The sequence below is a fragment of the Malania oleifera genome, chromosome 13 (assembly GCF_029873635.1).
Source record: "Malania oleifera isolate guangnan ecotype guangnan chromosome 13, ASM2987363v1, whole genome shotgun sequence".
NCBI lineage: Eukaryota > Viridiplantae > Streptophyta > Magnoliopsida > Santalales > Ximeniaceae > Malania > Malania oleifera.
In genome coordinates this window covers 10,040,087-10,054,695 of record NC_080429.1, presented here as the reverse complement: position 1 = coordinate 10,054,695, position 14,609 = coordinate 10,040,087, and the positions used below count along the sequence as shown (strand labels likewise).

Below are 14,609 nucleotides of genomic sequence, written 5' to 3'. Positions count from 1 at the left end.
CTTTTAGAGAGGCTGAACGCAACAGTAAAATAGTGTTTAGTCACTTCCCTTGGCCTTTTCTCTAAATCCCTTCTTATAGGGGCTCGAGTTGACCATAGGTTATCACGAATTTATTGCGCGGGGGCATGAATCGCTCCCCAACCATAAGTGCGTGTACCTATTACTCGGCTATTAAAGCCACCGGCGTGGATCTCTCCTCCTCTTTATTGGGTTGGAGTTGATCTCTCGTCAGGATGTCAAACCCGGATAAGGTACGAGATAGGCGTTGACCTGTACTCATTAGCTAGATTATTTTGGGCATATCAGAATGGAATGTCTTTTCCAACATCTTAATTTCATTCCCTGGAATACTCATTCCAACTAGAAGTGAGAATAGCGATTACATTACAACATAGGAGGACTACTTATTCCAACTTAAAGTGGGAATCAAAATAGTGATGAAGGAGTTGTCTTCCAACTCTCTCCCCGACTCCCCTCATAATCTCTCCCCAAGGCACTCCCCTCATGATCTCTCCCCAAGAAACTAAATCATAATTGAGAATTTAACCAGGTGAAATTCAAATCAAATCTACGGCTCAACATGTTCATTCCAAATTGAATATTTGTTTTCCATTCAATCCACTAGTTTGTTTTCTAATTTGTGCTAAGTTTTCTTTTTAATCTGTTTCATATTAAAGCTGTAACCAGAGCTTTTAAAGTAGCTATAATAAGAAATTCTCTCAATGCTCAAAGTTTCCCATTTAATCAAAGTTTCTTGCTTAACCTAAGTTCTTTGTTTGCTAGTCCTTGCAATAACTTTTAACTGTTTTATTAAGACAATCATGACAGCGAAGCTCAAACCAGTACGATAACTTTAGTCCAATTTCATGCCATATAGGATGGCCAAGTCTCAAAAATATTAGAAGGAAAATATAAAGAAATTTTCATTTTTAATTATCGAGAAAGGTAAGAAAAAAATAAAAAATTTTATATATTTACCAAATTTATAAACAAAAATTTAATTCCAAACATCATTAATATTTTATTTTATTTTTAAAAATTTTAATCATTTTAAAACAAACATTCATTTTTTATAGTATTTAATGAAGAGAGAATATATATAAAAAAAATTCCCTCATTTTTTTTTCTTTTTCTTTATCCATGTAAAATCTTGATCCAAACAGTCCTCTAAAAAAACGAATTATAATTATCATTCCTGAGAGAACTCTTCCCCCAACCAAAGTGAAACAAAGGCACCTTTCAATTTAGAATCTTTGCTTTGTATAATTGGAGAAACCCCGCTGTAAACGCTTGAGCACAGTGCACAGAGCAGCCAAGCAACAAGGGATTATGTCGTTTGCCTCTGATGCTAAAATGTAGTAAGAAGCCAAACGAAGCAACACAGGACTGTGGTCTTCACCTCCGATATTAAAACATGTACTTAAAACAGCGTCCATGAATGCTTAAACAAAGCATTATAAAACCTGATTTCCCATTAGCCATGGCCACACCACCACCTAAATTAGAAGTCACCGTGCATGGAGGGCCCCCTTGTAAGGCTATTTCCTACTGTTTGTAATGACTGTTTGGGGGGTCTCGACCTAAGCATTTGTTCTTTGGGGTTGCCGCTATAGCTGCTGACGCCCGCGCTGCCCACCAACTAAACTGGAAAACTGTGATCTCATAAACCCTTCATAGTAATAAAATCCTTGCAATGAAAGGACGGTGTGGGGGAGTGGGGGGAGGGAAGGGATACAGATCGAAGAAAAAATCATGAAAAAACCTTTTTATACATCATCAATGGAAGTTATTCAAGAAAATGCAACACAGAAGATCCAGTTGACTCCTAAGGGAATATAGACTGCGGGAAAGAGAAGGAAGTTCATGAACAGTGTCAACTACTGCTGGCTCATATTACCGTACCATAAGTGAGCCTACGGTGTTTGAATCAACACAAGACACTAGAATAATTCTGGCAACCACAGTAAATAGCAAGAAAATTTGACACTTGACCATGCTGTGACATCACATGTCAAAGAATATATATATCCTCCCAAGTCAGCTTAGATCAGGAGAGGATGCTCCAATCTGTTTGGTTTTCTCAGTTGTTCCAGAAACAAGTCCTCAGTTCTGCCTTCTGGTATGGGTCTCGTTATCATTCACTTTCACAAATGGCAAGGTACTTGATCATTACCCCAATTGTAAACAGGCCAGACGACCTTGCTAGGTGATGCACGTTTGACCAATCCATTTATTTTCCAATGAAAATCCGATTCACAACATCAACAGGCAAAGCATAAGCTGGATCTATTGCTTTCAGTCCTGGGTATTCAAGGAGTGAGAGCCCTGCATATCCATTATCATATAAAACGTATGAGTATATTAAACCTAAACAAAGACACATCCACACATCCAGACACCACACAAACACAAATATCGAATCAGGATCCCAAGATACAAAAACAGATGACTAGAGGGTACTGATGCTCCGGCATAAACTTTGATCTTTGCTTGTTGTTCAAGTCACCAAATCAACAAGCAAACAATCATTATGCTCAGAGGAAAACTCAATCACAATCTAGTTACTAATTACTATATATGCCAGGTTTGCATAATGGAATTGAAACAATGATGGAATTGAGAGGCTGGAACAGAATCATCTTCAAAATGCAATTATTGTGCTTGGTTGCTCAAGTAAAATGACTCAAAATCACATTTACAATTCCTTTCCAATGTTTGCAACAGTTGAAAGATGGTCACAATAGAATGAAAAATAAATTCTTTTTTTTTTTTTTAATATACCTCTAATGTAGAATTGTTTATATTTGCAATCTTTTAATATATAGCCTTAATCCAGCCCCATTTTTTTTTTTTTCATAAAATTCTATAATTATAATTTTATCTAATTGCAATAATCAAATAATTTAAGTACCAATTGAATATTAAACATTAATGCTTGGGCACTAGTACTAACTAGTAACTACACATGGTACACCTGCACCTATCACCATTCACCAATTAACAACTTTCACAACGGGAAAAAGATTACTGCAACTATTTTTTCCGATAGAAGCCTACATCAGTGGTTCATCACCTTTCCACAGCCTTGGCTCCCAAATCAAGCCCTCTTCATAGCCATAGTCTAACCCCATTTTTCCACCAGGGCAAACCCTAGCAAGGTTTTGGGTGTTCACCTTTATCAATCCCTTTCATAGAGGCCCTAATTGACAAAACGAGAAAAACCCTTTGCACTACCAACATCTGCGACCATCTAGATTGAATTTGAGAGAACAGAGACAGGGTGAACAGAGGGAGAGGATGAGAAAGCACAGATCACAGCGCGTGGCAAAAATGAGGATTACTTATAATTATGAAACTTTAGCTTAACTCTCTGCAGAGACAGAATTGGCATTCCTGCCCCACAAGATCCAAATGCTAATTTCCCCATCGAAACGAATGGGCATTCAGCATGGAATGGCCATTCTATTCCTTTATGCCAAATCACACTGTTCCGTTCTGGAAAATTCTGCCAAGGGCCAACCACACGAGGGGTTAATGTGGTTCAGCGCAAACCTGTCTGCAACTCCGTGAACAGCCATGCCTGAGTTAAATCACATTTAGCTGAATATCAAAACCCCTTGTACACCCATTCATGCATCCCCAAGAAACTCATCCAGACCCTCTAGGAATTTCCCTTGTAACCACAAAGACCTACCCAGATTCTATTGCGTATTTTCAAGGTGATTCCCAACCCAAGATAAGCACCTGTACTCATAGAAATGAGTCCCACCAAAAGAAGACCTGAACCCTAAGATTTTGTTTTTTTCCCGGTTGGGGGTGGGGGGTTAGGGACGACTGAGAAGGTTAGGCCCCATTTGATAAAGGATCCAAAAATGTGTACCTATTTACAATTGTTATTTTCAAAAATGAAAACAACTTTTGTTTTTTTAGGTGGCCGGCACTTCTCTTTTTCTTTTCTTTTTTTTCTTTTTTTTTGGGAAAGAGGGGGGGGGGGGGGTGGGTGATGATGGCTGTTAGCTGTGGGTGGTACTAGTGAGCCATAGTGGTCAGCTGTAGAGGTGGTGGCACTAGGGTTGTATCCAAATTCACAAAAAAAAAAACATGATTAGACTCCTAAAACATGGGTGTTTTCAAGATACAAACCTGAAAGCAGTTTTGCAAAATGACTAATCAAATGCTTTGTTTTATTATTATTATTATTATTTTTTATTTTTTGTTTTATATTTCCTGAATCTTTTGTTCTCGAATACAGAATTCCCTACGCAAAAATTCAACCAAACAGGGTCTTAACTTTCAACTTGGCAACACTAGCCAGTCAAACAAATCTCCAGAAGCATTCAACTACTTCTTCGAGAACCACGGTTTCTCATTCTCAGTCTTCTCAGTTTTGTCAAAAATGCCAAATTCAAGCGAAAACCTTGACAAAGGAAAATGCTTATGGTAGGAAGGGAGCCAAGGAGCACTAACTCATCTGGTAGAATCACATGCAAAACAAGTAAAACTCACCAGCTACTAAAGTAACAGGGTGACCGTAAAGAAAACTCATTTGACATTGACATTCAGTGCAATTATCTTCCCAAAGAGAGCTTACAATTTGATAATCATGATCATCTGATCAGTTCAATTAATTAATTAATTAATTTTACACAATGTCTCTCCTAGTTTAACCCATTGAATGCCAGATCCTAATAGCCCTAAATATTTGGTAGATGGCAATATGCATTAATATGGAAATATTCACACCTTAATGGCAGCAATAATGATGGAGTAAATAAGTGTAATTATACCAGCAACTCCAAAGTACGTATGGAAAACATCAACAGCATCATCTGGCCTGTCTGAGATTCCTCCATTTTCCTTGTCCTGCAAATTTGAAATTACGAGCACTGACATCAACAAAATTGTAGAACTAAAAATTTTAAAAAAATGAAGCCAGAGCCAATGCCCCAGCATCTTAGATCAAAAGTTACATTGAGAACTGCAAAAAATACGTCATTCAGTTAATTGGATGCGACCTGACAATCCAGAATGAATCTAACAAGCTTTTCCTTGTCTATCCAATGCACCCTGTCAATCATGATCAGGCTAGAGAGCACCCACCAAGAGTAGCAGACCTGTAGAATATAATATCAACATATATAAAATATAAATAAATCATTTCAAAAATATTTTTCTCAAACTTCTTTAAGAAAAGCTAACTGCACAAAATCTCACATCTGGTAGCTTCTCAGGGCGGCCATTCAAGCCTCCAGATTTAACCTGCCGCTCACATAACCACCACCCAAGAAGATCTCTATCTATCAGGTGAAGGGACCCTGCTATAGCAAGGGCACCAACACAACAAAAAACTGCAATGCAGGCATAGTGGGCAAGTCAACTGATTGGGCCAAATTACAGAGCAAAAATTGCAATGAGGTTGATAAAGAAAAAAGTTGTTTCACATCTAGTAACTGCATCCAACATTCTTTGGTCCCTGCTAAAACATTTCAAGCCTTCAACATTTTTATGTTTTTTCAAGACAATCATAAGGAAACTAATATTAATGTCTGCAGGACTTGACAACTCGGATGCAATTATGAGATTGACTAGAAGCTTTTTCTTTCTAATTTATACCATTGCAGTTAAAATCTTTCAATAAAAAGACACTACTAACCAAAGCTACAAGGATTAAATGTTCATAACATACTCTGACCGGCGTGAGATTCTCCACCAGGTGTGCATCCAAATCCACCGTCCATATTTTTGCAGCTAAGCACATATCTCACGGCATTCTCCACGCTAATCTTATCCAAGCAATTTAATAATGAAAGACAACATATTGCAGCATAAGAGAACCTACAAACAAATATATTGGTAAGAAAATATTAACACACACTGCAATTGAAATATAGAAAAGAATGCACAGCATAAATATAAAACAGACCGGGTGTCTACTTCACCCCACATGTCACCTGAAAAGGAACCATCTTCATTCTGCAACCTAGCAATATCTAAGTCCCTCGTTAAAAGGAATGCATAAGATATGGGTACTCATAATTCTTTGATCAATGGCCGTACCCAGTGCACAAGGCTCCCACTTTGAGTGGGGTCTGGGAGAGGTGGGTGTCAGCAAGCCTTAACCCCATTTTTGAAGAGGCCGCTCCCCAAGTCTCGAACCCGAGACCACCCATACCGAGGCGGAGGCACTTGCCATCGCACCAAGGCACGACCTCTATAATTCTTTGATCAATGATTTATGAAAATTCAATGATAGAAACTTGGTGGCCAGAATGGAAGAGAATAAATTCATAATAATATGCAAGGGTTTAGGAGTGGAGGACACAAACTAATATTAGCACGTGAAGATAAAATCCACAGGAAAATTTTATCCCATAGGCTGTAATTGACGGTAGAAACAAACAACTTCAAATATCATGATCAAAATGAATATTTTTATGAATCTCAAAATGAGGCAAGCTCTATTTCATAGGATACAATTTGATACTGTCTCAATGTTGAGAACATCTAGTCTGTCAAGAAGAGCCAAAATTTGAACAGCACTGAGAGTATACAGTATGTGTGGATCATGCCCTATATTACCACCAAAGCCACCTGCATAAAGAGGAAAAAATACCAATCCATAATAAGTTGTCTATGTTCATAAAAATCCCCATTGATATTGTTTCATCTATGAAAGATTGACATCAACAACTGCTGCAAGGACAATCTAATGGCTTGTTTGGTACCGTTGCTGTTTTCTGTTTTCTGTTTCTGTTTCTCCAGAGTGAAAAACAGATCATAAAAATGCATTTGTATATGCTGTCAGTTTTCTGAGTATGTTGTCGGTTATTAGTTGTTTGCTAAAAAACTGAAAACCACATTTAATGGTTTTCAGTCCTTTTGGCAACCTGTTGCCAGAAACGTTAATATCTAGAAATAGTTTTTTTGGATTAAATTATTTAATTTATACACTTTTAAATTAAAATAAATAAATATAAATAAATTTTTAAAAATAATAATAAAGCCAATTACAAATTACTTTTACTATTTTTCAATTCTCATGTCCAATAAATTTTTATTGTAAAACAAATTTTGAAAGTAGAACAATTAGGTAAAATAATTATAATAAATTTTATTTTTATAATAGTAATTTATTTAATGTGTATTATTTGTAATTTTATTATTTTAATCATATTTTTATAAATATTTTGATTTAAAGATGAAAATGTGTATTCTTTAATTAAGTTTTTAATTTGTACTAGTTTTATAAATGTTAACCAAACAAGATGCTGGTTTCTAGTTTTTAGTTTTTGTTTCTGGTTTTTGGTTTTCGTTTCTCTAAGTTTTGAAATGATACCAAACAGCCCCTAAATTTCACACTCATTTTTTTTATTCAGCTTGAACAAACCAACATGCAAAGAACATACAAACATTAACACCTTTAGTCTCTATTTGTTTTGTCTTAAATTAGCAGGTTGGGAAAACCATAAGCATGTTTGACACTAACTCTACCGTAGGTATTCATGTTCTACAGCTAAAAATTACATGATATTGGAAATTCATTCATAGAATTACATAATGCAGTTTTTCCTAACCTTTTTATAGGGCCCAGATGGAACCATAAAATTATATCTCAATTGTTAGACTGTAACTTCACCTTATCTCATGCATGTTGATCAAATTTAGATCTCACATTATCATAAGTTGCACCAGTTAAAGCAGTCAGTATGTGAGCTTTTTTTAAGACTCTAAATTTTCTTCAGGATTTAAAGTTTGACCCACATGACTGGACCCATGGTTGGAGTTTAAATTTGATAGGCCGGATCCATGATACAATCATCTACATCAAAGGTAGCGATCCCCTTTGTGGTCCCTACAGAGGTGCTGCATCATGTGATTTCAAGCCTCCTCATGTAGATAGTATATCATGAGAGTGATAACGCAAGCTTCTGATGAGCTTAGAGGCATTAGTACTGTCAAGATATAGATTAAGTATCCAAATCATAGTTTTAAAACCCAAACCGATGACCAAACCATTGAAGCCATTGGACTGTCCAAACTGGTAACATCATTGGGTCAAACGGATAGTCAAAACATTGATGTCAGAGCATATGCGACAATGCACACACATACGTACACTTACAAACACACACATATGTAGAAAACAATTAAAAACAACCATATGACTTTTTCATACTATTCTTCCATTATTTTAAACTATTTTTAGATAACAAAAAATTCCATTAAAGACTAACAAAAATGGAGGATAAGACATCCTCCACAAATCAAATGATTACAATAACGCATAATGCTGCCTTCCAAACCTTTTGAAGATCAGTCAGCAGTAACACCCCAAAAATCCCAAAAGAGTGTGCCCAAAGAGAAGAAAGAAAATTAGGGTGGGTTTAGTTGTGGGAGGCAGTTCTCATTGTCCATTTTAGTTTCTAAAAGAATAATTGTTACAACATTTGTATGAAATAAATGAACAACAATAAACAGAACAAGTTCATAAACTTTAATCTTAATCACAAACCTGATTCATGTTGGCACTCCATGACCCAAGAAACAACTTCATCTGGATCAATGGTTTGTAGCTTCCCAAGAAGATCCAGAGTCGTCAATCCCCAGTATCCTCCATTCATCCTCAAATGCTCCATGACAACTGATTCAAAACTATCCTTGTCCTGACACAAATTTACTCATTAAAAGAGGGCATGCACGGCATCGTGAACCAGCAACTTAAATTCAAAAAAGTAACATACCTTTTCAACTGAGAGAATGTATCGTGCATGTTTATCAACTTCCAGCTCCCCCATTCTAAAAGACTTCCAAACAGAAATTCCATGCAGCAACACATAACCACAGATACAATACAGGTTGTCAAAAAATTGCTATAATTACTACTGGAAATGATCAATTTGAGTAGGTAACTTCCATTACTCCTATCAAAACCAGTTAAACGGTTAAACCACAATTTATGCCAGTTTACAACTATAACAAAAGCAAGTAATGCCTGAGAAAGAAGAACAAGAAGAAATGCATACAAACTGTTCCAAGTGACTAAACTTCAACTTGCAATATATTATGCACCTGAACTTTACAAACTGTTTCACTGTCATCCAATGTGCAACAATCATGAATTGGTGACTAACAAAATACTTGCTAGCATCCAGTCAGCCCTCGTATCCACCAACACCCATTTACCAATTCATTTACTATTCGCTTCCCCTCCTCCCTCCCCATCTCTTTTTCTGATGATGGTGGTGTCTTACCCTTTCTTTGATACTGTTCTCTCTTTGGAGACGCAACAGTACACCCTTAACAGCACAATTAGCATTGAAGAGTATTATACTATCTTATTCTCACCCAAAAAAAAACAGTAGACTTCAGTGATTCTAACGTCTCTTACATCTTGTTTTAAGTTCTTGGAGTCATTCTTCTGTTCTACACAGAATAGTAGATATGCAAAGGTAAGTCATGCCTCTTTTGACATTGTTTGCATCTTGCGTAAGTGCCAGCAATAACTTTCTTAAGTTTATATTCAAATTACTGTGTAAACATATGCATTTTCATTAAGTGAAAAATTACAAATTACTCACAAAAATTCTGGTGTTGTGAATAATATCCAGGATTACTACATGGATTTCAAATTATTTATTTGCATGGCTGCCTATCTCCCTAAGATGTTTCGCTTGGCCTCAATTTGTGGCAACATTCATGGAGTATTCTGAAATCTTAAGAGGCATTGATTTAGTATTTGACCTACTAGGAAGGTTCGACATCTCTAAACAGAGCAGAAATTATTCATCCCTGAAACACCAGACATCAATTCTATGAAGAGTTGAATAAGTGAAGAACGCATGTTAGAAATATCTCCACACGTTTTCAAATGAAAAATCTACATCTCCCAAGAAAGACTTTACATATTCCAAAAGAAACATAAAAAAGGTCATATACATCTACGTGTATTTATTGGATTATAGAGTTGTTACTGCCTGGCCTCTCTTGCTACCACCTGGTAGTACCTAGTGCAGTCAGCACCAATCATAGTTGGGCAACAAGGCTTACACTTGTTCAGTGTTCATCCTACCATGTCCTGGGCCTTTTGCCCTTCTAATGTAAAGGGTGGCCCCTGGCCAAAGATTCATCAAGGTTAATTGCTATCACAAATTCCTAAAGGTCTCTAGCAGGATATAAATGTTCTTAATGATGTTTCTTTGACGGGAAGAAATTTTTAAGTTTCCATGCATAATTAATAGGATCCCTGATCCTACAGTTACAAGTAGGTCTGTGATACATCATCAAGAAAAAGGGTCATAAGCAACTATAAGCATTAGATGATCTCTATTTTTCATAACTACTCAAGAGCTTGGATCATTTCATTACTGCTCCAGACTTGGATCAAACTTGGAGCTAATCATTTGAACAACAAATGGCTGGAGGTATGTTTGTTTATTCCGCTGCATATATACTAGAATATCCAACACAATATCTGTTGAGAATTCCACTTGTGAGTTTGTCCCACATTGAAAAATTTGAGTGGATGATGGGTGCTTATATACATGGTTGGGTCCAAGACCCAATAAGTTTAAACTTTTGGATCAAGTTGGTGTTCACCTATGCGTATCAAACCCATCCATGGACTCCTCCGATCCTAACAAGTGCTATCAGAGCCGACGGTTCGTAACTCTGAGTGAGCGACATCGTAAAAAACTGAGATGTGAAACTAATTCTCCCAACTTGCTAACAGTTGGAAGATCAAGTGTGTGGCCGAGGCCAATAAGGATCATCTAGGTTACGGATGGATCCGAATAGGGTTAAGACGTGGGAGGTAGAATTGATTCGGAAGCACGTGGAATGCAATCCGAGGCACGTAAGGCGTCAGTGGTAAAGACCCACTTGAGCAACTGTTGGAAAATTGGGTTTACTCCCAAAAGGGAGAGATTATGTTCAAGGGGGAGCAGTTGGAACTCACAAGTGAGGGGGAGTTTGTTGAAAATTCCACTTGTGAGCTTGTTCCGCATTGAAAAATTTGAGTGGATGATGAGTGCTTATATACATGGTTAGACCCAAAACCCAATAGGTTTAAACTTTTAGATCAACTTGGTGTTCACCCATGCGTATCAAGCCCACCCATGGGCTCCTTCAGTCCTAACAAGATCTCCAGTTGGGTTTGGACCTAATGAATGAAATCTATAATTTTCATTTTGGGTCTAGCCTATTATGATGCATCATTTGCTTAATTCAGTGCAAGATCAGTCTCAAGAAAATTCACAAAGCTGCTGACACAAACAACACACTGAAATAAGCAGAACAATGCAGATGAAGAGGAATTGTTTGTTTAGAATTTCCATTTTTCATAATTCATCGCTAGAGAAGGGTTGCTGTGTTTCTAAAAGGAAGAGGGTATGATAGCAAAGAAAGGGTAAGATACTGTCATGATTAGACAATAAAGATTGGGGGGAGGAAAAGAGGAAAGTAAATGCAGTGGTAAATGCATGTGAGTGAGATACAAGGGCAAACTAGGATGCCTACAGATGATTCCATCAGTCAAAATTCACGGCCTTCGCACATTTGATGACATTGAAAATAAAGTTCAGTGCATTATAAGTTGCAATAAAGTTCAGTAACCAATTTGAAACTAATGTTATAAAGTTGAGCAACCATCCATCAAATTTACCCGGTACTTTCCATTCCTCATGAAGGGAATTATATACTGCCACTCAGATATTCGGATCATTGAGTAGCAATTGGAAACATTAGTATGTAACTATGTATGTATGAAACATTTTCACTTTTTTTTATTGACATAAAAAGAGCAATACTTTTGTTTTGAGGCATAAAAGCCCATTTCTCTCTCCTGGATTTGCAATTCTACGACCCTCTTGAGCTTTTTAACGAAGAATTGTCAAGAATCACAACTTGGGTTTAGTAGTGAGGCCCATTAGAAAGGGTTCTAATTTCTAAATGCAAGTTCCATAAGTAACATTCATTCCCAGTATAGGGGCCATTCCCATTACCTAGTAAGTATGCTAGTATTGTATAATGATAACAACATTTCTTATATTTTGTCGAATATGATTGAAAAGAAGGATTTCAAATAATTAATCAAGTTGAGCTGCCCAAAGTGATTGAAATTTGAATTTTTTTTCAAGGACAACTAATTCGTTACTCCTTGCAGGTTTAAATATAGTTTTGATAATTTCAGTTAAAAAAAATAAAATCATTTGGTCAATGTAAATTTATTTTAACGTTATTAACGAACATGTCAAATTATTGTAATTTCAGTTCCTATAACTTTTAAATTATTGTAATTTCAATACAAATTAAAAACTACAATCTTTCATAACGACTAGAAGTATATTCATTACCTAATTGAATGTTAATTCACCAAATCAGCCGGGTTCAAACCAAACATTCATTGAAATTACAGCCAAATAAGATAGGATTTAATCAATTATAGATTTTTAAGAATTGATAATTTGCTAGAAAGCAATTTGAGTTTGTGTAAAATTTTAAAAACCTCATCACAGGTTTTAAATTGATAGCTGCTCCCTAACTTAAAAGAGTTACGTTTGCTTATTTATTGCCTTTTCACTCTCACAAGACTAAATGAATTTGAACTAAAAATTTGCAACAAAGTAAGTATCCATAACTTATGAAGAAAGCACACCTTCAGTGTATCTGTGTATGTGCAGGGTCGCAGAGAGCAAGATCCGAATATCGGCGACCACAGCTGGCACAGGTGAGGGCAGCGGCGCGGCTTGTGCGGTGTCGAGCGGCAGCAGCGTGGCCAGTGGTGATCGTGCGCACGGCGTCTCGTGCAGGAGTGCAGCGGGGCGGTGAACACGATTACGCGTGAGAGAGAAAGCGTGGGGTTGGTGGTGGTGCAGCGCTACAGAGTTGGTCGTGAATCGTGAGGAGGGAGGGCCGGGGGCGGGAGGCGCTGTGCGCGCGACGGCGCGAGGGCTGTGGAGAAGGACCGAAGGGGCTGACTGGCTGAGGCAGGCGCTGGGCCGACTGGCAGATTGCAAGTTGCAATCTGGGCTTTGCTGGGGCTGACTGAGTATTTTCTTGTTTTATCTTTAATTTAAAATAATATATTAAGTAATACCCTATTTAAGAAAATATTTTTCAAAATAATACTCACGTAATCTCGTTGCTTGGTCCAATGAGATTTAAACAAATTTCTCTAATCCAAACAGCGAGATTTACCATGCGTCAGGACCATCTTATTTTTTAGACAAATCTCAGATCAAATAGCGAGATTTGCTTACCACGCGTTACTCAATCGATTAGACTACCATTTAAATCTCGCTATTTGACGTAAGGAGATTTGTTTAAATCCCGCTTGACCATATTTACTATGCATTCATTTTTTTATTAATAATCCCAAGTATGTCATTTTCAAAAATCTTTTTAACTACAATTTGTAACATGGATTGTTTCAATTCTTTGTGTTCTCCTTATTTATTTATTTATTATTATAATAATAAATTAAATTTTTTGAGTGAAAAATCATTTCTTAATTTAAATTTTCATATAAAATAAATTATATTTTTTAATTTAATTAAAAATATTATTTTTCTCATAAATTAATATAACAGTCATACGTTATAAATGTATACTAATAATAAGATTATTTTTAATTAAAAATAATTATTATTAAAATTATTAACTAAAAATCTTAATAACTCTAATTTAAATTATATTAAAAACTAATAATAAAATTTATTTAAATACAATCAAATGTCACTTATAAAATAAGAGGTAATTTATAGTGACCCGGAAAATTATGGTATTTAAATAATAAAGAAGGAAAAGAAAAAGGAAATTAAAAGGGAGCACAGAAGGTCCTCATCGACGAGGTGACGTGGCTCGTCAACGAAAGTCATAGTATAAGTAGCTCTAAAAGCGATTTTTCAGCCATTTTGGGCCGCAGGAATTCTCTCTCTCTCCTTTCGGTTTTCCCTCTTTCTCTCTAAGATCTCGGGTCGATCTTTCGCTGGTTCGACGATCTGAAACCACCACGATACTCCTGGGGAAGTTCTCTACATATCTACTGGAATAGATCGTTAGTGGGGCCAGTTCAGAATCCATTCAGGGTAATGTTTCTACTCACTATTTGACTTTTCGACAGTTGTAGAAAGCGTAGTACGCGTAGAAATACTGAAGTTTAGTTATGAGAAATGTCATTTTCAGGGTATTGTACGGGAAACCCCACGGGTGCGGGACTGTTTATTTTAGGGACTTCTCAGGAATCAAGTAAGGGGATAAATTAAGTTAGATGTTTATGAAAATATAAGTATAATTTGATAGCATTTGATTTCATAAAAATGTATGTATATAAATATGTATTATGTTGGAAAATACTGCTGAAACTAATGAGATATTATGATTATTTGTAAAACTCATTCTATGTGGCATGAGTAGAATTTATGATAAATTATTGTTTTTTGGGAACATGATAATGTTATGGTTATGATTTACCGGCGTACGGGCCGAGCTATGGTAAAATATGAAATGTCGGCATAGGATTAATGATTTTCATGATATATAAATATACAAAATGATGCGATGGTGTTGATTTGACAGTTAATAATATGAAATATCCATGTATCACAATTTGA

General features: G+C 36.2%; 1 protein-coding gene across 1 annotated transcript; it reads right to left on the bottom strand.

Annotated features, from left to right (window-relative positions):
- Positions 1 to 1,757: 1,757 nt before the first annotated feature.
- Positions 1,758 to 13,043, bottom strand: LOC131146975 (geranylgeranyl transferase type-2 subunit beta 1). The gene is made up of 10 exons (XM_058096886.1): positions 12,653 to 13,043; positions 8,742 to 8,804; positions 8,513 to 8,663; positions 6,475 to 6,591; positions 5,924 to 5,990; positions 5,687 to 5,835; positions 5,215 to 5,348; positions 5,016 to 5,114; positions 4,788 to 4,863; positions 1,758 to 2,325 (listed from the first exon to the last, which is right to left on the bottom strand). The coding sequence occupies exons 2-10, from the start codon at positions 8,793 to 8,795 to the stop codon at positions 2,231 to 2,233; spliced, it is 942 nt and encodes a 313-aa protein (XP_057952869.1). The 5' UTR covers positions 8,796 to 8,804; positions 12,653 to 13,043; the 3' UTR covers positions 1,758 to 2,230.
- Positions 13,044 to 14,609: the final 1,566 nt, after the last annotated feature.

Bases quoted from the DNA above. Each gene is read 5' to 3' on its own strand.
- LOC131146975 (XM_058096886.1), bottom strand. From the start codon at position 8,795: ATGGGGGAGCTGGAAGTTGATAAACATGCACGATACATTCTCTCAGTT. The intron at 8,664-8,741 runs GTATGTTACTTT...AATTTGTGTCAG, and splicing joins ACATTCTCTCAGTTGAAAAG to GACAAGGATAGTTTTGAATC. The intron at 2,326-4,787 runs GTATAATTACAC...ATGGATATGCAG, and splicing joins TACGTACTTTGGAGTTGCTG to GGCTCTCACTCCTTGAATAC.